The sequence below is a fragment of the Mastacembelus armatus genome, chromosome 1 (assembly GCF_900324485.2).
Source record: "Mastacembelus armatus chromosome 1, fMasArm1.2, whole genome shotgun sequence".
Lineage (NCBI taxonomy): Eukaryota > Metazoa > Chordata > Actinopteri > Synbranchiformes > Mastacembelidae > Mastacembelus > Mastacembelus armatus.
In genome coordinates, this window is record NC_046633.1 from 24,519,697 (window position 1) to 24,543,525 (window position 23,829).

At 42.4% G+C, this 23,829-nt stretch overlaps 1 protein-coding gene across 14 annotated transcripts in view; it reads left to right on the forward strand.

Moving 5' to 3' along the window:
* The window catches only part of nfixa (nuclear factor I/Xa), a 108,425-nt gene that overhangs the window by 77,736 nt on the left and 6,860 nt on the right, over window positions 1-23,829 (forward strand). For 4 of the 14 annotated variants that reach the window (XM_026302559.2, XM_026302561.2, XM_026302563.2 and 1 more), the window contains 10 exons: window positions 3,509-3,571; window positions 3,891-3,965; window positions 4,177-4,300; window positions 9,301-9,336; window positions 9,724-9,851; window positions 11,061-11,135; window positions 15,284-15,412; window positions 18,509-18,678; window positions 20,350-20,497; window positions 22,714-22,802. In XM_026302559.2, the coding sequence (XP_026158344.1) occupies window positions 3,509-3,571; window positions 3,891-3,965; window positions 4,177-4,300; window positions 9,301-9,336; window positions 9,724-9,851; window positions 11,061-11,135; window positions 15,284-15,412; window positions 18,509-18,678; window positions 20,350-20,497; window positions 22,714-22,802 (1,037 nt within the window). The remainder of the gene's footprint in view (window positions 1-3,508; window positions 3,572-3,890; window positions 3,966-4,176; window positions 4,301-9,300; window positions 9,337-9,723; window positions 9,852-11,060; window positions 11,136-15,283; window positions 15,413-18,508; window positions 18,679-20,349; window positions 20,498-22,713; window positions 22,803-23,829) is intronic. The other 10 variants (XM_026302566.2, XM_026302562.2, XM_026302560.2 and 7 more) reach the window with 10 other exon arrangements.

A 23,829-nucleotide genomic window follows, 5' to 3' on the forward strand; every position in this document is an offset into this window, starting at 1 on the left:
CTTTATTTTCTGTGTGTCAAATTTAGGTCTTCTATTAGTATAGGTTTGGTCTGCCAACCCCTACAAAAGTAATCCTAATCTTTTCATCTTACTGGAACTGGATCATACTCTCTTCACTCGCCACTCATTTACTTTGGCTCCACAATACATAAGATTCTGCAAAAGCATCATTTTACAGACTTTACTCTGATCGCTGTTGAAAGTTTTCTTATGTACTATTTTACTATTTATTTACAGGTCTTTCTCTCGCTGACTGTTTCAGGCTATTTTCACAAAGGTGAAATCAAATAAGCAAAACTTTAAGTTAATGAGTTAATGACTCTTCAAAAACCTTGAGTAAAAATTTGAAACCAAAATAGATGGAAAGGCACACTCTCATTTTCCCAAATGCTCCATCAGGATTGATGCACTCACTAAACAGTGCAGACTCAATTTTGCCAGTCCTGTGTCTGAGGGACTGAGCCATATAAATGATGCTTGCGCTAAAAAACAGTTTGAAGAGAACAACCACCTGTTACAGTTACAGTGACAGTTCCACCTTCAGTTTTATTTGCAGCAAATGTCAAAAACGGCTCAGTTAAATCAGCACAGCCCAAAAAGTCTGACACATGCTTCTTGGTTGTCTGTGTACACCATCAGTTTTAATTCACTGGCTTCAGGGGGCTGCAGGGTAGGCTGAAATGTTTCAGGTTAGAGACGAGGTTGCTGGCGGTGGAGGTGGAGAGGCATCCGGGGATGCTGCAGGACTATGATTGGGGTTGCTGAAGGGAGGGCTTTGGGGGGCTGCGGTGGGAAGATAAGAGGCTGGATGTGTGGTTTTGGGGGGTGGTACTGTTGTAGGCTGCAGCTGGCAGAGCAGTGATAACCAGCAACCAGACCTTCTGTGTCTTACCTCCCTCTTCCCCCCTGTCCTCCTCATTTCTTTGCTCAGCTATATGATGCACTGTTGTACTTCAGTGGCACTGATTTCCAATGAGTGATGTAGTGCTGTGTTAAGCAGAGCTAGCTAAGGGGCCTTAGATCTGAAATGTAGCAGCAGCAGACGTGTCTAAAGCTTTGTTATCTAGCTGGGTCATCTAGTAGTACAGTGTTTCTGACAGCTTTTTAACAGCTCAATGAACTCCAAGAGAATAGAAATTATGGTATCTGTGTCAACCAACAAGTATCCTTCTGTCAAGTGTTCTCTGAGAGCTGATGTGGTTTGGCTGGGTGAGGCCTCAGGGTGATGTTGCGGCAGTGTCTCTGCTACTGCACATATCTGCCTGACAGGCCGTTATCTACCACAAAGCCTCAGTTTTCACTCTTGGTCTTTTAAGATCTGCAGTAGCAGAACATGTTGGACTCACGACAGACCAACAAATAGTCCTTTAAAAAACCGTAAGGGAAGGGCTGACAAGTGTGAGGTTTTTCCAGAATGAGAATTGTCCACATTGAAAACGTTTGTTCTGTGTTGTTAAGTTATACAGTCCGAGATACAAAGGTAGGAGGATGTTATAGTATTGTAAAGAAAGCTTTCCAAATTGAGAGATTCGTGAATCAGGAGTCTCATGGTGTCCATTATTTGGTAGTCTGTGCTGTCACATGGATATTTAAAGGAACAGAACCATGAGGATGTCCTGAAACACAGTAGATTCTTCATTTTTGTCTCCATGTAGCTAAGTGTGGTCATAAAATAAGGCATGAGGCTTTGCTGGAGTCATTTTGGAAACGCTTTAGCTTTTTGAGGTATGATGAACTTGAAGTCCTCTGAAACTTTGTGGCAGCGAGTCATACTCTGTAACTCACACATTCAATTCTGAGATATCCCTGATACTGTACATACAATGAGGTGCATGTATGGTGTGAAAAATGGAGGGTTTACAGTATAGTAGAGCCCTGTGGTGAAATACTACACAACGGTAAAAGGTTCAGTGAAGTCAGGTTGTTTTCTCAACAGCTTTCATTGGCCATCATATATGTTTACTCTAAGTGTGTACCTCAGTGTTTGTCCACGTATGACTGTGAGTGTTTGAATGTGTCTGGGTGCGTGTGTGGTGGGGACACAGCCCCGTATGTTTGGAGTGAGTGCCGTCAGTTAGCTGGAATGTGGCGCTACCGCCAATGCTAAGATGGCTGCCAAGCTCTAAGATGGCTGCCAGGATTACACCCAGCCAGTGAGAGACAGAGAAGAGCGAGAAGCTCTCTAATTTCTGCTCTCTTTCTTTCTGTCTTTCATTCTGGCTGTCGTCTGTCTCACCCCTCTCCCTGTGGATAAGCAGTGCTTCGTAGGCAGCGAGACAGGTCTGTTATTGTTTCTGCTCAGTAATCTGTGGCTTAGTGTGGCTGCAAGGCAAGTGCTGCTGGCAGGAGTCTGTGTGCTCTGTTATCACCTACACCCTGCAGATAAACACCTTTTTCAGCTAGCTTGCTAGCTAGATGCAGCCTAACTAGGCCTTTATAGATGGCCAATAGCATTAGCCCCCTGCACCACACCAGGCCTGGAAATGGAGCTCGGTCTCAACCACCAACTCCGACACGTACTCATAAAGATTGATGGATTACATACGGCTGCCCTGCCTGTTATGTATCCACAAACATATATGTATCTGACACTTTTGGACAAAAATGCAGCATCTTTAGACCAACTTCATGTTACAGAACCTCAGCATGCTACCTCCTCTTCCTGCCTGAAGCTCCTTCAGGTCTAATTGTGGCCCTTTGTTGCCGAGACTTGGCATGTTGTTGTCTGCTCATGTGAGTGAAGTCTCTGCGCTTTCAAAGACTAGTCAAAACAGGCGTATGTTTGTGCAGAACTGTTGCTCTGCTGTCATTTGATTCATGAGCAAGAGTTTTGCCTCAGCTTCAGCATACTCCACCTCACCTGCCTCAGGGCAGCCAAACTGGCACGGTCGGCACGGCAGACCCCGTGTCTGTGTGCGCATATTTATGTGATCATACGTGTGCATGACTGTGCAAGACTTACATCTTATAAAGTATGAAACAACAAAAATTTGAGAAAGAAACACAATGAGAAAATGTGCGCATGGTTGTGTGGGTGTGTGTTCGTATTTTTGCGTGTATGTGCAAGGTGCTCTGTTTACGCAGACTAAATCCCTACCAGCAAGAATGTATTAAACAGGATTAGGGTGAGGGATGTGATTGCGTGGTTAGATACTAAATGGCATAGCAGCACACTGTAAAATCATTGCACCTTAAGTCAGGAGAGACACAGGAAGACAGGAGAGAACATTCTTAGATTAAGACTGTCACACAGAAATGTGTGAATTCACACACACGCATACACTCGCAAGATGTATAACATATCTCAGCACATACTGCAAGTCCCTCTTATTCCCTCTCACACCTCAAATATCGCAGTCTTGGCAGTACAGATACATAACTATGATTCATCAAGACATTGTACACTTTATCAGTATGTTTTTCATTTCTTTTTTTTTTTAGTAAGCACACCAGATCCTAACCATGTGTCTTTCTCTACTTCCCCATCCTTATTTCTGTTTCTGTGCAGAATCCGGACAATCAGACAGCTCCAGCCAACAAGGGGACACAGACATCAAACCACCACCCAATGGTAGGAACACACATGCATGCACACACATCCATTCAAACGCTGTCAAATCAGCATACTAGAATTGATTCCATCATGGTTATCAGTCTTTACATATTCCAATTATGGATCCAATTAACAAACACACTCACACAGATGTTGATTCACAAATATAGTTGCAGATGGTCACTGTCTCAGAGGGATGGGATTTTCAGGGCTTCTTCCAATTATTTTGTTTGAAACACAATTTCATGAATTTCTGATTTATTTTTTTATTTTTTTTTTTTTAAGCCTGTGTATAAACACACGATAAACACGACTGATCACATCCTTTTCTGTACAGGGCACTTGAGTTTCCAGGACTGCTTTGTCACCTCAGGAGTGTGGAATGTGGCAGAGCTGGTCAGAGTGTCACAGAGTAAGTGGTAAAAACAACTACACAGAGGGGAATCATTTCTGATTGAGAATACAAACTGCAACACACCAGCTCAAGTAAACAGGAGCCCAGTACAATACAGTTATGAGAACTACAGAAACCTAATGTCACTTTGATTATTAAAATATTTTGGAAATATGCATATCTTCTGAATTCTTTTCTCTCCCTTTTCCTATCTTTGTCTCCCTGGCAGCTCCTGTAGCCACGGCATCAGGTCCTAACTTCTCACTGGCTGATCTGGACAGCAGTCCCAGCTACTACAACATCAACCAGGTGGCTCTGGGGCGACGCTCCCTCACCTCCCCCCCTTCCACCAGGTATGCTGTCTCAACCATAATTCAATTCAATTAAATTTTATTTGTATAGCGCCAAATCACAATACGAATCATCTCACGGCACTTTACAAAAACAAAAAAAAACAACAAATCCCTTATGAGCAAGCACTTGGCGATATTGGAGAGGAAAAACTCCCTTTAACGGAAGAAAAAACCTCCAGCAGAACCGGGCTCAGTTTGGGCGGCCATCTGCCTCGACCGGTTGGGGTGAGTGGATAGAGGAGAGAGAAAAGAACAGCAACAATAAACAACAAATAGACACTGCAGGTTGGTGGGACCAGTAACTGCACATCAGCGATATACAGCTCCAGGACCAGGGACACCTGCAGAAGGTACAGACAGAGAACAGAGAGAGAGGAAGAGAGCACAAACTAGGGGGGAGAGAGAGCACAAGGTTAGTGACATTCAATGGTGGAATATACATGTGAGGGGAGGAGAGGAAGAGAGGGGAAGGGAAGGGAGGGGAGGGTTAGGGGAGGGAAGCTCAGTGCACCGATGGTCCTCGGGCAGTCTACATCTATAGCAGCATAACTAAGGGATGGTTCTGGGTTACCTGAAGCCAGCCCTAACTAAACGCTTTGTCAAAAAGGAACGTTTTAGGTCTAGCCTTAAAAGTACAGAGAGTATCTGCCTCCTGAACCCAGACTGGGAGCTGGTTCCAGAGGAGAGAAGCTTGATAGCTAAAAGTTCTGCCTCCCAGTCTGCTTTTGGAAACTCATTGGAAGCCACAAGTAGACCTGCACTCTGAGAGCGAAGTGGTCTATTGGGATAATATGGTACTATGAGGTCTTTAAGGTATGAAGGAGCTTGATTATGAAGGGATTTGTATGTGAGGAGAAGAATGTTAAATTCTATTCTGTATTTTACAGGGAGCCAATGAAGAGAAACTAATATAGGAGAAATATGATCTCTCTTGCTAGTTTCTGTCAGGACTCTGGCTGCAGCATTCTGGATTAACTGGAGGCTTTTTATGGAGATACTGCGACATCCAGATAGTAATGAGTTACAGTAATCTAGCCTTGAGGTAACATGCATGGACTAGTTTTTCTGCATCATTTTGAGACAGGATGTTCCTAATTTTGGCAATGTTGCGCAGGTGATAGAAGTCAGTTCTAGAGAATTGTTTTATGTGTGAGTTAAAGGACATGTCCTGGTCAAAAATAACTCCAAGGGTTTTCACAGTAGTGCTGGAGGCCAGGGCTATGCCATCTAGAGTAGCTATAATTTGAGAAATTTTTTTAGGCCCAAATACAATAATACAATTTCTCTGAATTTAAAAGTAGAAAGTTACTGGTCATCCAGGCCTTTATGTCAGTTAACCCTCTGGGGTCTGAGGGGGTTTTGGGGGCCTGGACAAATTTTGACATGTCCTGACATTTGTGCTTTTTTCAGTGTCTTTTAAACATATTAATGTCTAAAGTCTAATAACACTGTAATCAGCACAAAATTGGCTACAATAATATGTGAGCAGCAAGTTTATACATGATTGTGTTTTTGAGAAAACAAGTGTTTATGCATGGTTAGTGAAAGACTAAAATTTTTTACTCAGTGAAATAAGACCATAAAACACATTGGTTCACAAGACTTTGGAGACCAGCATGTTGTAGGCTAAAGTGTTTCCTTCAGAGTGCTGTGAATGTCATCTTGTTCACACATTGTTTCACTTAAAAGAAAACATTTCAAGCTTTCTAGCCATATAATTCTTATTTTTATGAGGCAAGTATTCGCTGAGATTCTGGTTGTTTTATTTACACGTCTGTGAAGAGAAATGGCAGAGACAGAAAAGGCCGAGAGCGCACCCTGTCGGCTTTCTTTATTTAAAAAAAGCACAACGTTTTGTTTTTATTATGATGGTATACCACTAAACCCAGACCCTTTACAGATTTGAATGATATACTTCTTTTATCTGTACGATCAGAATTAACGGAGTAATTTAAGTTTGTTTCGGCCTTATCAGGAAAAGATAAGGTGTGCGTCGACCCCAGAGGGTTAAACACGCTTGAAGTCTGGTTAACTGGTTTGTGTTAACAGGTTTCATAGATAGATACAGCTGAGCGTCATCTGCATAGCAGTGATAATTAATAGAGTGCTTCCTAATGACATATCCTAAAGGAAGCATGTACAGGGTGAACAGAATCGGTCCTAGCACAGAACCTTGTGGAACTCCATAACTAACATTTGTGCATGTGGAAGGTTCATCATGGACATGAACAAACTGGAATCTGTTCGATAAATAGAATTGGAACCACTTTAACGCTGTTCCTCTGATACCAGTCACATGCTCCAATCTCTGTAATAAGATGTTGTGGTCAGTAGTGTCGAATGCAGCACTAAGGTCCAGGAGGACAAGTATAGAAACAAGTCCATTATCTGAGGCTAAGAGAAGATCGTTGGTAACTTTCAACAGTGCTGTTTCTGTACTATGATGTGCTTTAAATCCTGATTGAAAATCTTCAAATAGTTCATTTCTGTGTAAGTGGTCTGATAGCTGCTTAGCAACAGCTTTTTCTAGGATTTTAGAAATAAATGGTAGGTTGGATATTGGTCTATATTTAGCCAAGACTCCTGGATCAAGACTAGGCTTTTTGAGTAAAGGTTTGATTACTGCAGTCTTAAAGGCCTGTGGTATGTAGCCTGATACTAGAGATAAATTTACTAAGTCTAATAAAGATGAGTTAATTAATGACAGGGTGTCTTTAAGCAGTCTAGTCAGGATGGGGTCTAAGAGACACCTTGATGATTTAGATGAAGCATCTACTGATGTGAATTCAGAGAGATCTATGGGAGAGAAGCAGTCTAAACATAACTGAGGCCCTACAGATGATTCAAGAGCTACTGTAGTAGAAGATTCATTTATTGCAGGTATAGGAAGCATCAGCTGAATTTTATCTCTAATAGTTGTGATTTTATTTGTAAAGAAACTCATAAAGTCATCACTGCTGAGAGCTAAGGGAACACTGGGCTCAACAGAGCTGTGATTTTTCATCAGCCTGGCTTCAGTGCTGAAAAGAAACCTGGGATTGTTCTTATTTTCCTCTATTAGTGATGAATAGTATGCAGTTCTGGCTTTATGGAGAGCTTTTTTATATGTTAATAGACTGTTTTTCCAGGCTAGAAAAAATTCCTCTAAATTTGTGGAACGCCACTTCCTTTCCAGCCTTCGCGATGCCTGCTTTAAGGTACGAATATGTAAATTATACCATGGGGCTAATCTCCTCTGATTCCCTAACTTCTTTTTCAGAGGGGCCACAGTATCAAGCGTTTCACGCAGTGAAGCTACAGCACTGTCAACAATATGATCAGTTTGGTAGGGAGTGGGATTGAGGCAGCTGCCCTCCACTGTGTTGGCACATGGCATAGATGTAAATAAAGATGGAATCATTTTCTTAAATTTATTAACAGCATTGTCAGAAAAAGATCTGCTGTAGTGGAATTTTCTTCCAAACGCTGCATGATCCATTATCTTAAATTCAAAAGTTATTAAAGAATAATCTGACAAAATAGGATTTTGGGGAGAAACTATTAAATGTTCGATACCATAGGTCAGAACAAGATCAAGGGTGTGATTGAAACAGTGGGTGGGTTTATTAACATTTTGAATGAAACCAATTGAATCTAATATAGAATTAAATGCAATGCTGAGGCCGTTATTTTCAACATCTACATGAATGTTAAAATCTCCCACTATAATGACTTTATCTGAACTAAGCACTAAATCAGACAGGAAGTCTGGAAATTCAGTTAAAAACTCTGAGTAAGGGACAGGTGGACGGTACAAAATGACAAGTAGAACTGGTTTTTGTGTTTTCCAGTTTGTATGTGAGAGACTAAGAGTGAGGCTCTCAAATGAGTTAAAATTGTTCTGAGGATGAAAGTTTAATAATAAGTTTGAGTGGAAGATTGCAGCTACTCCTCAACCTTGACCTGTGCTTCAAGGAACATGATAATTTTTATGACTGAGGGGGGTTGATTCATTCAGACTGACATATTCATCCTGCTGTAACCAGGTTTCAGTGAGACAGAATAAGTCAATTTGGTGATCAGTTATCAAATCATTTACTAACAGAGATTTAGAAGAAAGGGACCTAATATTTAATAATCCACATTTGACTGTTCTGTTTTTCTGTTCAATAAGAGGAGTGGTCTTAATTTTTATTAAGTTTTTATGAATAACTCCTCTTCTGTTAACTTCTGATTTATTTGATTTATATGTTCGAGGGGCAGACACAGTCTCTATGTGGTTTGAGGGGGGCGGCGGCTCTAAGGAAACTGCAGAGAGACGTTTTAGACTGAGTCTCTGCGTCCCGGGCCCCACTCTGAATTGTCAAACTTTAGGTTGGCTAATAAACTCGGCCAAATTTCTAGAGATGAGAGCTTCACCATTCAAAGTGGAATGGATGCCGTCTCTCGCTACCAGACCGGGTTTTCCCCAGAAAGTGGCCCAATTGTCTATGAAGCCCACATCGTTTGCTGGACACCACCTAGACAGCCAGCGACGGAACGACGATAATTCAACACAGACTACAGGCGTGTACAGGAATTTATAATGCACAGGAAACACCAGTGACCATTATGCAAGTCCAGCAGTTTGCCATTAGTAGAGTCTCCTCTCTGGGTGAAGCAACCATTTGGCTTTAGTGCCTGGGTAAGTGATTTGCTGTGATGCCAAAGGCAGACTCGAGGGAAGTGTGAAGTCACAGTAATGTCTGCCAACAGTATATTGCATCTTATAGTAAGGATGACTTTACTGGCAAGTAAAGCACAGCAGTTCATTGAGGTTTCTTATGAATGATATGTAGCTCTACAGCACAGTCCCTCTCTTGGAATCTGTCCTGAACCTCTTTATAAATGTGTGTGTGTGTCTATCTCTGTTAGCTGTTCTCTTTATGAATGTGTGATTGCTCTTTCTGCTTTTTCCCTTTTTGTGTCTTTCTTAATGTGTCTCTTTCTCTCTTCTTACCTGTCCTCTGCTGTTACTATAGGTCTGAGGTGGAGTTGTACGCAAACCTTCCACGGAGGTAGTTACAAAAACACAAAGACAGTTTTATGACACACATGCACAGTAAAATGCACATATACATAGCAAGAGAGTTATTACTGTGTGGCTGTCTCTGTTTTCAAACTTTTCTTTCTATTTCCTCCTTCTTTGTTTGTAGTTCTGACATTTCTTGTGCTTTGTGCCTGTTTGTAATAGCATTATATTTCCATTGAGATTCATAACTTGGAGCGTTTTTAAACATTGAAGTGCTTGTATTGTCAGTTTTAGGTTGTTAGTTCTGCAAGATGTTTTTTTATCCTTGATCCATACATTCTGCTGTCATATATTACAGAAAATCATGTCTCCCACTCTTCCTCTCTTTCTACCTCCCACCTCAACCTGCCAAACGTCCTCTCCATGCCCTCAGCTCCACTAAGAGGAAGTCGTTAGACGACAGTGAGCTGGAGAGCCCCACAGATGAAGTTTTCTACCCTGGTCGCTCACCCGCTGCCAGCTCCTCCCAGTCCAGTGCGTGGCCCAACGACATGGATGCAGGTACCCCCCCTAGGTCCCACTCCGCACCTGTCACCCACTAATCAAGCATCATGAAATTCCTTTCACAATCCTCACTGCCCCAACCCCACCACCACTGATGCTTTCATCTGACTTTGTTTCTTCTCCACACCCTACCTCACTTTTCTTCACCCTGGTGACGTACACAGCCCTGAACAACCTTCCAAACCTCCCACTTATCCACCAGCCGCCTTTATTAAAACTCTGTGGCTGAATCTGACAGTTCCACATCTTAGAGAAACAGCAGCACCTACGATGCTATTGTTAGCTTATGCTAACAAACTGAACTGTTGAGGAAAAAATCACTAGTACGTTATCAGACATTGAAAGTGATGACAAAAGGTTGACCAGCATTTACTGGTTAGCGTTTATGAACAAAAAAAGACTTTTAAGTTTAAATACATAATCCCCTACGTATATTTAAGCATATGTATATAAAGTATGGAAATATATACATATATATATATTAAAGTAAGTGTAAATTGAAATACTGTATGAATGTTTAAGATCACATGATGGCATTTGGCTAAGTGCATAACAACGATATTAGGATGCCTGCCAAAACAAAGGAGACTTGGCTAAATAATGAAAGGCCAGGATATGAAAAAAATATCACCCTTACCTTGTGGTGAAGCTATTATACACAGTTGGAACAGTCTTTTCCTTTATGGTTCATTAAAAGGGTTTAAAACCATCGACATCTTTTAAATTCTAGTCTCCGCCTTTTTTGTCCTTTCACAATAACCCCAGGAAACTGAATTTTTCATAAGAAATTAAAAAGATATCCATCGAGCAGCTCCAGACATCAGGGGTCAAGTGTCAAGATATAACATGGATGAAATAACAGCTTACAGCAGCCTGTATTAAGGCTTTATGTTGGTGTTTCCATTGTTTTGGCAGTAACCACTACCTCTGTGATTCAGCTTTGGACTTTACTCCTTATTCTACTCACATCTGTCCAACAGCCCAGTAAACCCAAGAAAAAACACTCACACTGTTAGTCACTTCATTTGAATGCCACTCCCAAATCTCACAACTTCATATTTCCTCATCTGCACCTTAACTTCATGGTCACACATACAGTTTACCTGATGTTGTATCATTCACTAACTCGCTCAGACACAGATGCTCTCTCTCTTTTCCTCACTCTTCCTCTGTCTCATTGTTAACAATACCCTTCTCCACTTTCAGTGCAGCACCATTTGGCGAGTGTGCAGGAGAGGAAGATAAAACATGAAAACGATGGCGTGCAGTTTCCTTACCATGGTTAGAACAACATTGATTACACTATTTGCTATTTATCAGAATTGATGTAGCTCAGTCATTTTTGTATGCGTGTATCTGTGTATATATAGGCTTATGTATATAATATTTATATATATGAATATACATAAACCTATATGTTATATGTCTACTGTACAGTATGTCTGTGTTTGTATGTGAGTTGTATGGATGTCTGGTAAGAAGCTAGCCTACACAAAAATGGGATTAAACTTGTGCATTAATTTTAGTAATGTCTAATCAGATTAATATAATTGCCGCAGAATGTTTCATTTACTAATATTGCACTTCCTATGATAACAGCAGAGTTACAGTGATGATCCAGTTCAGACTTTACTTTATGCGTGAAATGCAAGATATAAGTAGCTCACCTAAGATCTCTGCCTTTATTTGTCTAAAGTCATGTCAGTCTTATTCACTTGCTCACATGCCCACTGTCTCACATGCACAGAAAACACCAATCCCACCCCCTAAACACAAGCACATACACTGTATATACACAGATGAATCACACACTTAAGACCCCCCCAATTGCAAACATTCACATATTGAAACACACATGCTTATCATGCTCCCCACCCCTGCAGGTGTTCAGGTGCCTGCTTTGCTTCCATCCCTCTGTCGCTCTGTCCCTCCCTTGCTTCAAATCCCTCATTAAGACGCTTACTGCCTGTAGATCAGAGGTGTAAAACCCTTCCTCCTTCTCTGTAGCTCTCCTTTCAGCCTTCCATCCCTGTCTCCCTTCTGTCTAATTGAAAACGGGTACAGCAGGAAAGACCCTGGGGAGGGAGAAAAATGTCAGAGGAGAGGGAAACAGAAAAATGGATGGCAAGTGAGAGAGGGAAGAGAGGACGAAAGATCTTAGATGGTGATGGCTAATGAAAGAGAAGGGTTGTCAGGGTGTGAACTAAAGGAGCCAAGAGCTTTGGTTAGGTTTTGCCCCAGTCTACTCTCACTTGAGCTTCAGTGGCTGCTCTCCTGCTCCTGCTCCACTTAGCTGTAAATGTAATTAAGAGGCTGCTCATCAGAGCCACAACAGAGGCTGCTGCACGCCATAGCGCGCCAGAGCCTCACCTCCCATCTCTTTCTCTCTCTCACTTCCTCTCTGTGTATGCGTGCCACCCCTTTACTCTCCAAAGTGCAGCACACTGCCTTGTACACCTCCTAATGAGTTTGGCAAATAGAAGTGTAGAATAGCATGGCAATCTGGACTCTTTATCAAATTAACTTACAAAGTGAAAATGTGAAAAATTTGGGAGCCAAAACCTTTTGTAATTATCAGCCATTTTTTAATTTTCTGTGCGTTTGGAAGTATTTTAAACATTTTTCATACTCAAGAAAGGCCAACGTAAAAATGAGAAAGGATGAGGATGGATCAAGTAGAGAATGTGTGATTTTGGTACGGTGTGTATCCGAATTTCCAAAGCATTCCACCTGCCACAGGCAAAGCTCGTTTGGGAATTTCTGCCCTGGTGGGGGGTATGTAAACAAACAAGCACACACACACACACACACACACACACAAGCAGACCAAGGGATTTCCAAAAAAAAAAACAGAAAACACACAGGTACGCCTCACCGTCTGTCTGCAGCACCCTCTACTTCACACACAGCCAGCACACACACACACACACACACACAGATGTATGTGGATGCATTCATTCGTACTCATATAAATCACACAAACACGGTTACATTCAGATACACACATGGTAGATTTCTGCACACATATCACACAGTTCACACAGACACTCACACATGCCCAGCTGAAGCATGGTCCCAGATGGTGTTTCTGTGTGTGTGTAGCCTTGGGATCCAGGAGGATGCTGAAGACATCTGCTGCACAGGGGCTAGAGGAGGGGGTGGGGGAGGTTACTGGAGGCAAACGAAACAACCATGATTTCATATTAGTTCCAAATGAATGTGAAATTTTTCCTGAGACACCAGAGAATTGTGGTGTTGGGGCCTCTGCTTGGTGCTTTGTGTTAAATGTTACAGGCCCTTAGAGGGATATGGCTGGGCCTACATATGTGCTTTAAATCACTGTAGAAAGGAGAATTCCCTGACTTTTTTGACTCGTGTAAACCACTATCTCCTATCTTTTCCAGCTGTGTGTGTGTTTGTGTGTGTCTGTGTGTGTGCTTCAGAGGCGCATCTGGTGGCAGGCCTGTTAGTGCAAAGAGACAGAAGGGTCATCATGGGAGTGCTTGATTGGTTGCCAGTGAAATAGTAAGGCTTGCCAGGAGAGGAAACTGCAGTTGTGGCACATACACAGACAAACCAGATCAGACCATTGCACAGTTTTTGAAGTACTGAAAATATTGTCTTTCACATTCCCTTGGTAATTGTGACAGTGTTATAACGTCCTATTTATACAGATGTCAGCCTTCGTCAGATCTTTTCTGAGTTTCCTGGCTCAGATTTCTCTACTTGAGTTTCATTTTATAATTCCAAAATAAAAGCACATAACTACCTCTGGAACCATAAGTGTTTAATCTATAAGGTTCTGGTTTTTATGCTTTCTTCCAACTCTGTCTTTCCCAGCTTTCCCCTCCAGGTGCCTTTCCTTGTTTCAGTCTTTGCAGACTTCTCTGATTTCTCATTTGCTCCCACCAGTGTGACAGTGTCGTAGCAATCACTGCTAACTGTTGCTGTCAGAAGTGGGACCGTTGTTGTCTTCATGCTTGGAATCTGTCTGACAGTACAATACGCCCCCACACTCCCGCTATAGTAGGGAGGTGGGGGGAATATATGTCTGCTGAAGACATAAATGGTTCACACATATTCACTCCCACCTGCTTGAGACTTAACTCTTTCACACAGGGAGGGAAGGTTTTACACGCCCCCACACTCCCATAGACTTTCACACGTCTCCAGCTGGAGAACTGAGGAGGAATCGAATTTAATGCCTTGTTTGATGCAGACGGGCCACAGAAATAGACTATAAAAAAACTGTCTAAAAAAGTTTAAGAAGAGAATATTGTCACATCAGTCGCTAGGAGGATTAGAAGCAAACTTCCTGAAGTGGAAGTTTGTTGTTGTTTCATCACTTAAATGTGGTGGTGTAGTACGGATATTTGTTTTTTGTGACTTAATGTGTGCTTGTGCTTTCAAATGTATTCAAACATTGAGCAAGTGTGTGTGTGTGTGTGAGCGAGAGATAATAACCATATTTAACATCTTATGACATCCCAATTTCATACATGTCGCTAGGGAAGCGCATTAAAAAACAAGACACTGCTGCATTTTTCACAGGTTCTGCTTTGCTCTCTCGCTCCCTTGCTCCCTCGCATATTTTCATGTCTCCCACGTTCTTCTCGCCTCTCTCTTTCTCTCTCTCCCCCTCTGTCTCCTCTCTCTGTCCGTCTGCTTGTCTTTCGCACTCAGCAGCTGCCGTGTCCATACTGTACAGTGTGTGCTATTTCTGAATGAAGCCTTCTTCTCGTGCAGCCAGCCTGTGAGCTTCACTGAAGCCAGACCACGACTTGCTGACTATGGCTGTATGGCGGCCATGCTCATACGCAGAAAAAGCCTGGAGTGGGCACCTGAAAGAGAGGGAGAGAAACACTGAGGAAAAGAGATGAGACAGAAAAACATACAGTGGCACAGAAGAGGTTTTTATAGCAGATGTGCTTTGGCTCTGAAACAAAGACCAAAGACCAGATTGGCTTTAGCTATTTTTCCCCTTTTTTCCTTTGAAGACATGCACTTATGAAATATTGCTCATATTATATGAATATAAAGCTGGGAGTCCTACATTATCTCTCTGAATGAGTTATTGCAGCCTATCAGTAGCAAAACCCCATCATTAACAGTCAACATTTCTTGGGTCTTTTCAACATCTTTGTGCTTTGGGTTTGCATCATTTGTAGAGTCCTCTGATTGACTCGGGTGGGGAGAAAATGGACACCAGCCAAAAGGATAGGGAGCAATGTAACTCCATCAGTCAATGAAGAAATTAAACAATCAGACAATTATGATTGTTCAAGTCCCCTTCAATAAAAAACTTCAATAAAGACTTTTTTTAGTGTAGCCAATTAAATAAGAAAAATTATGTTGATTAAATCCACCTCTCTCTTTTCCTCCCTCTTCCCTCCACTTTTTTTTTGTTGATCCCATTTTTTTTTTGCCAGGACTGTCCTCGCCTGGTTCACTTAAGAAGCCGGGGAAGTTTGATTTCAACGCCCTGACTTCCCAGACGAGGTCCCCCCGCATGGCGTTCACACACCACCCGCTGCCTGTGCTGGCAGGAGTGAGACCAGGTGAGACCCCTGCCATGAACCCAACAACCCCGGTCCCCCTTTTATAATCTAAAAAAGAGAGAGAAGGAAAGAGAGTGTCAAACCTGACTCTAGATTGACATATATACACCCCAAAAACTCAGCTGGAAACAAATGAAACTAATTCTTCAGTCGTCTTCTTGTAAATGCAAATGCTAAATGTAGTTGATGAGAAAGCAAAAATGAACTTTCCAACCCTACAGTTGCAACTGCTGAGACGCAATATACCCGCAGAGTTTCACCTGTTCAGTGTTATTGCTATCATCATGGCTTGGCATAAATTTCTCCCTCTCTCTCTTTCAGCCTTTCTCCATCCATCCATTTTACCACCATCTTTGTGTCTGTGTTTTAATATTGTCATTGCATGATACCATTGCTACATCCATGCCTTTGTGACTGATTTGCCTCATATCTAACTGCTTCATGCATTCGTGTTTTATTTAAAATAAGACTGTTTAACAAACTAGTGACCTAAACACACTAAACCAGTGTATTAATAGTACATAAGCACAAAAACAGTGGGTATATCTTCCTCTATGTGGTCAAAACTGCTTCCTTACCAAAGAAACTATCTCTGAGGCAAGAACAAGAAGACTAAAGATCAATGTGTGTTAACTCTAGTTGTTGATCAAGGGGTCTCGCTTTGTCATAGTGTCAATTAGAGCCAACCAATGCTTTTTGTGTTTTCCTTTTTTTTTTTTTTTTTGCATTTATACCTGCTATTTTGGTTGGATTTATGTTCTTCAAAAGATGAAAGTGTCTGGTGGAGTTTTCTCGTTTTGGGAATATAGAGAAAATACAGATATGAAAAGGGCATGGATGAAGTAAGAGGGACTGATATAATATTTGAACTTGTCCAGTTGCACAGACGTGCATTGTAGCGAATAACATTCAAACTCAGTAATGAATGTAACGTCTCCAAGGTCTTCAGTAAAGGCACTAAGGGCAAGTCATCCTCATAAGAGTGTTTTGGTCCTATAGGATAACCGACATGGTTTCCCCATCTCCAGCAAGAGAATTCCCAAAGTCTCCAGGATTTCAAGTTTGCCAACAGGTCCCTGTAGGCTGGTCTCACTTTTCAAAGGAATAAATATGTCCTCCTCGCTCTATCTCTCCCTCTCTTTCCAGTTGTCCTCAGAGGAATGCTTTGGTCCACAGCCAAACCAGACCTACAAATGTAAAGGTCGTTTGGACTCATTGCCCTCCATGTTGAAATGCATTGAATTGTGCTTGTGGAGGTCCCTACAGTATATTTAGAAAATACAGTCCAAGCCAGATCTTGCACAATTAAGCCAGATTGTTTCTCAGCACAGAGCAGTCCTATAACTGCCACCCCCAAACCACCAGATTTAATTTTGCATTTGAATTTATTTCAAAAATTTGCTCCTCTGTTTTGTATGTAAGTTGAAGAGGTGTGAGGGACTAGCTCAGGTTTCTTTGTTCCCCAACTAACTTCTCACACTCCAAACTGTGCAAATTGTGTGTAGACTGTCGGCTAAGAGGTTTTCATGTAATAAAGAGGCTGTAATGAGACAGTGTTTAGAGATTGCGTATGGGTGCATTTGTGCTCGCACACAGATATACACGTGTGCGTGTATAAATTTACACTCTAGTGGAGGACTCTGTGCTAAAATGGCTGCCATCCAAATGGGATGTCCCTTGGAGGCCTTGGTTCTATAAAGAGACTATAGGATGATGGGAGGGATGGAAAGAGAAATGGGGTAGACAGAAAGGGGGAAGACACAGTTAGCAGTCATGGCTTGCTTTGGATGGACTGGAACTGTTATCTCTTGTTGTAGAGGTCTGAGTGCTGGTGTTCACGGGTAAGGACTGGATGGTTTATAATGTTTTTGGCTCCAGACTGACATGGAGAGCTGCCAGATTGACTGTTGTCTGATTATACTAATCTGGAGAATCCACCATTGTGGCAGCAGTTACACACACACACACACCATTGTAAATACAAAGACAAATATAACTTAAAAGTCAGAGCAATACATTTATATAGAAAGAGAGGAAAGATATATACAAACTAAGAGACAGACACAAAAAGAAGAGGTCACAATGCAGAACAAACAAAAATTTGAATGAACAGACAATTACACACTTTGTGGATACAGTATACACAAGAGATAGTAGGTGACAGACATAATCGCAGATGCTTGTTCGCCAGGCTCCCCTCACCTAGCAGCTTGCCTCTTTAGTTTGGTGTGCCAAATTGCCAAAACCATAGAATCTCAGCAGACAAGACAGACAGTGAATTCTACTGTGTGCCTCTGTGTGTGTGTGTGTTTGGCTGGATGACTAATGTTCCAGGAGGTGTTTTGTGGTTGGTTGGGAGCAGAGGGGAGATTCTCTCTCAACCTTCAAACTACTGGGCAGAACCACAGCAAGGATGTACAGCTGATTGATTACACATCACCAACAAGCAATAAAACAAAAATGAAATAACCCAGTGTGTGCGTGGCTCTGTCATACCCCGGTGGTTTGTGTATGTGAGAGAGAAATGAATCTGCAGCAGAATGCAGGAACTACTGAAACACACTTCAGTGTGTATAGGACTGTGCAGTTGTGTGTGTGCATGTGTATGTGTAGCGATGCCACGCTTACCAGGAGTACAGAGAAATGTAGAGGGCTGATTTATAAAATGAATGGGACCAGATGTTACCCAATAGCCAGGGACAATGCCAGTCATTTGTAAGCAGAAACAGCTTCAGTCAGTCTACCACAAGAGAATGTCACAGCTATTTTCTGTATTATGACAATAATAGGCCTAAGCAGCAACCTGGTCTTTGATGCCAGCTGTGCTGGTGCTTAGTTAAAACATATGCATGTTTTATATACTGTCATAGGTCTTCATGTTAGTGTACAGAATATCAGCGAGTGTTATGTACTTTATGCTTATTGCAGTAAATATCTGTATCTATGCTGTGTTTGAGTAGAAGTATGATCAGAGACCTGAGCCCCATTGTATGTTTTCCGTTTTTTTCTCTTGTATCTTCTGTATCTCACGATTCTCTTCCTCCTCTCCTTTCACTTTCCCTTTCCTGTTTCCTATCCCCTTTTCTTTCTCCACAGGGAGTCCACGTGCCTCAGCCTCAGCCCTGCACTTCCCCTCCTCCTCTATTATTCAGCAGTCCAGCCCGTATTTCACCCACCCCACCATACGCTACCATCACCACCAGGACCCGCTTAAGGAGTTTGTGCAGTTTGTGTGCACCGATGGCACAGGACAGCCCAGTGCACAGGTAAATGATAGCAAAGAAACAGCGCGCTACCAAAGCTGTTAAAGGGATGGCTTTGTTGACATGAAAGAAAGGTTTACACTGAAGTCACTTTATTTTTCTACAATTTGCTGTAGAAGATACAGAATGAAAGAAAGCAAGAGTCTAAAATCAGAATGACTGCAGCATCATCTTGTTTGTTAGACATGCAGGTTCGACATGGTCAAATGAGCGTAGACATGGGAATAGAGCAGGCTTTATGAAGGGAATCAACTTCACCCAGGGCCAGGAAAATAGTTTTTGGGCAAATATATCAACAGGAGGCTGTCAGGCTGCAGCCAGATGTGCTGAAACAGAAAATAAAACTCAGCTGGATGAAAATGCTGCAGGAAGGAGCCAAACTAAATTTGACTCATCATAGTCTTAAAATATAATGTAATGTCTTCACCCACAGTTAAGAAGGAGGTCTTGCTTGTCATTGGTGTTTATTAAGAAAATATCAGAAAGCCCTTTTTGGCAGACAAGCCAAAGGGCAATTATGACTTGGGCATGACTTTCAACTGGCATTTATTTACTATAGGGAAGCAAGTCTACAAACTGGGATGGGCCTGATAAAGGATTTGTAGATGGGTCAAGATTAGGGATATTTGAAGAGCTTTAAGACTCCTGATGCACCCACTGCCATCTTTTCTGACATCCCTTTACTCTCAGCAATGATGTTCCTCCAAAGAGCACATTGCTGTGTATGAAAGAAACACACGCAGACAAGCTAGTTTTTCAATTCACGATGTGTAAGATGAAGCTGTGGTATCCACTGAGTGGTTGTTGATAAGGAGGAAACTGACTGCAGAAGCTAATGAGGCACAGAGGAGCAAGTTCTGGGGACAGAGTTGAGCCTTTTTGAAAATGACAATCACTGGTGCCCCTTTTTGAACCCCAATAATATCCCCACACTCATTCTGAAAGGTAGTTTCCAATCATAGGTAAAATATATGCAGTAGCTTACTGTCAAGTGGCCTTATGGGGATATTTGAGAACCATTTCAATACGCATTCACAAAGGTGCAGGGTGCTGGGAGTGCTGTAAACCTCTACTGAAAACTCTCACACCACTTCTCAGAACCTTTTTCATGTCCTGTTATCCTTTGTTCTCATTATTTCACACACTAAAGACACATTCACTTTAAAAAATCACACAAGCACATACACTATGCACACTTGAACACAGACACACCTTTCACGCTGTTGATTTAAATTGAATTTCCTCCGGAACATTAAAGTATATCTCTATCTTTGTTGATTTCCCTTCTTTTTAAAGTTTTATCATTGCACCATAATAACTTCTCTTGTGACAGTCCCAGCTTTCTAATCCCCTTGTCTGTGACGATGTTCATCACTTTTCCACTTCTTATTATCCTCGGTACTTTTGGTCAGATTGTGATATCTTTGTTTATTTTAAAACTGTGAGCTTGGTGATTTGATTTGTCCTGTTCGTGTGTGTGTGTGTTTTAGTTTGAGTCTGCTTAAGGCCACCTGTGAGGTTGCTGTTGGTATCTGTCTGTACAGTATATGCGTGTCTCACCCTTACCTGGAACTTTGTGTGTGTGACTTTGTTTAGTGTGTGTGTCTGCCTCCCTATGCACTGTATATTCTCGGGGTGTGTCCTGCTCACCCTGTCTGTATGGTCCGTCTGCAGCCTAATGGAGGTGGCCAGAGCAAAATGCCGGGCTCCTTCCTGCTGCCCCCGCCACCCCCAGTGGCACGCCCTGTGCCCCTCCCCATGCCCGACTCTAAAACCATCAGCACGCCCACTGACGGCGGACTCAGCTCACCCGCATCTCCGTGTAAGTCACCCCCACTCCCACTCCCCTCTACAAACCCCCATCAGTGCCCCAGTCTCCCCACAGACTTCTCACAGTCCGAATCATTTTTAGGCTCCCGTAAGTTGGTTAGCACTCAGCTGGCAGCTAATTTGCCCCCTGTTCCAGCAATACAACCTCAACTTTGTTATGAACAGATGTAGTAATCATAGAAGTTCCAGTATTTATTTGCAGTGGAGCTACACTGGGGCTTTTTCCTGTAGTTTTGCAATGCTACTACTGTAAAGACGCACAGGGCTGGGACTTCTATAATGGCTACTGCTGTAGTTTTCATAGCTTAGCTGTCTGCTTCCGTTAAGGTTGCAGTCTGACAAGTCAAACACTCAGCAGCCCCAGAAGCTTCAGTCCTTTTTCATTCATCATCTTATGGATTGTACGGTATCAGCAAGATCAAATATTGTTTAGGCAGAAGCCACGCCTTTGCCAAACCAGAGATCTTCTTTGAAGCTCTTCTGTATCTCTTGTTCTCACCTGCTCTGACGTTCACTCTTCTTTTTTCTCTTCATGTCTTTGCAATCCTCCTCAGCCTCTTTCCTCTTTGTATTCTCTCTTTTTTCTCTCTCTGGTGTTGGGTTTCCTGCTAGCACCACAAGAGGCAGGGTAGTCTCTCTCCCTCCTTTTTGATGTGTTTTGTAGTTTGGGGGGTGCAGAGCAGAGCAGGGCCCTGTGCATGTTGACTCTATAGCCGCAAGCCTTTGATTAACGCAGACTTTGCATGTCTGTCTGTGACAGCGGCAATATGATCTACCCCCTTCTCTCATTTCTTTTTTGCTTTCTTTTCTTTATTTGATATATTCTCATATCCTCCTTTCTTTGTTTATTTTTCCCTTTATTTCTCTCCTTTTTTTCTTTTTAATGGAACAAAATTAGGGCAGTTGGCGTGGACTCCAAAAAAACATCATGCCCCACTTTACCCACCCAATTCCCTCCCAACTTTCACACAAAACTCGCAACAATTAAAAAATTGAGAACAACAAAAAACATGGAACAACAGTATAACAAGAACATCCCAGTCTCTCTAAACATGAATGATAAAACCTAATCAAACATGTCTAATTAGTGCGATACTGTGGGAGCTGGAGAGAGGAGTGTCATCAGGGAGCGGTGAGGCTTTGGTTGGTTCCACCCAGACAGGTGCAGTGCGAGAGTCGGGCCATGGGAGAGGCACACGGAGAGGGGGCACTGGACAGAGCAACCGGGTCACCTTCTCCTCTTTTTGTTTTGACGTTTTCTCCTCTTCCTGTCCTATCAATCTTTCCTCCCCTCCCCCTTCCAACTCTCTCAGACCACGTCACTTTATTTATTTATATGAACATCCTATATAAATAAATATCCTACTTTCCGTCTCTTCTCTTATTCCAGTGACTGTTATCACTGTTTATTCTTCTCGCTCTAATTTTGTCTGATTCTCAATTTATCATAATTACAGTTATATGAAAAACACACACACACATATACATATAATGCACTCCCACCCTCAGTCATGCATCAGTTTCCAGTCCCTGTCACTGTCACCCCATTCCCATCCCCAAAACCTCACTCAAGTCATGCACGGCAAAAGTTCTACTCAGCTGCCACCTTGGAGTCCAAGTGAGCGCAACTGCCCTAAATTTGCTCCTGTGACATCACTGAATGGTGTCACGTTGTTGTAAGATGCTCCTCCTAAACTATTACATTTAAACGGAGCATTGGTTACCACTTGGTGATAAACAGGGTTCCTCTCTCTATTGGTCATGCTTTTGTTAAGTCCACAGTGTGTCCCTCAGTGGGTTTCTATCATTACAGTAGCTTGTTACTGAGGTCAGGGGTTGCTGAGGAGCGTCTGTGATTAACAGCCATATTTGGGGGAAATGGCTTCTTCATGTTAGTACTAATCATTCCAGACGGTACATCCCTTGTTAACCACAGAGTACAGATTAAGCCATTAAGAAGGAAGCTAACAAAGAACCTGCCCACAACATGAATGAGTCACCCATGTGTCTAATAGGGTATCAGTATCCCTGACCCTTACTGTCTCTACCCAGTAATTTGTTTGGCACTGATATGTAGTCCCGTAGTGAATTAATATTATAGTCAATCATATAGATAATGGTGACGAGAGCATCAAACTTTACTACAAGCTCCGTGTGTATGTGTGTGTGTGTAAAAGCATGTACACACTTGTCTCTCTCTGTTTATAGCATACTCCACGCCAGGCTCCACAGCTCCCAACCGGTTTGTCGGCATCGGAACACGGGACAACTTTCTGAATATACCCCAGCAGACTCAGGTACCCCGCCAACCTCCCTCATTTAATTAACATCCACCCATCCACCTCGTCCTCCTCTGTTTTTATGTCTTTCTTTTTCCTCATCCCTCAGTACAAGCGTGACTGCACAGTGCTGCATCTAGAATGCGACTTCCCAGCACACTGTTTAACTCTGGCATCTTTCTTTAGGTTTAAAAGGACAAGCATGTCATTCAGAGCGAAGGCCGTGATACACTGGCAATATTCAGACAATGCCTCTGCCCTGGCAACACTCTACAGTCACTAATTCAGCTCATGGAAACAGTGATGATCAGCTGTTGGGATATTTTTCATCTCTAAAAGTAGAGAAGACATGTGTGTCCATACATAATTGTTACTTGCATCAGATTAGTAAACCAGAACTTTAATGTTTTGACAAAACAAATCCCAACTCAGGATCGACTTGCTGGCTTTTATCAGAATTTGCATTTTTACATCAATGGATGATCTCTCATAGAGGTAGATTTGTTGATATTCAGGCTCAATAGCAGAAGAAAATATACATGTATATATAATATATAATATATAATGCGCTTGTTGCCAAGTTGCCCACCTACATTGACCCAAAATGTTGCCCTTGTATCAAGGTCTTTAGTTTCAGTATTGGTTTACAGTGTCTGTACCACAGTAGTTTCCCCTGAGTGAATGTAAGCCGTGCCAGTTAGCTTCAGCTCCAGCAGTGTTGATTTATCTCTGCTAGGCCCCACAGTGTGTATTAGTGCAGCGTGTGAGGCCAGTAGTGCACTACATTGTGGTTTCAGCTTTGGCTGTGCTCTGCCACTGGGCTGCAGCGTCTTGGGCCTCCTCCATCACCAACACAACTTTTCTCATTAGAGGCTAACCGCACCTGCCTGCAGCCAACTCGGCTCTCCTGTCCTCCCCACACATGGAAACAATCTGCATTCCTCCTCGGCATAGCTCTTCTCAGCCGCTCTGCTTCCCACCTCCTTCCCTTCGTGCATCAGCAGCCTCCCCCACTCTTTGGCTTTCTCTCCCTTTCGCTCCCTCC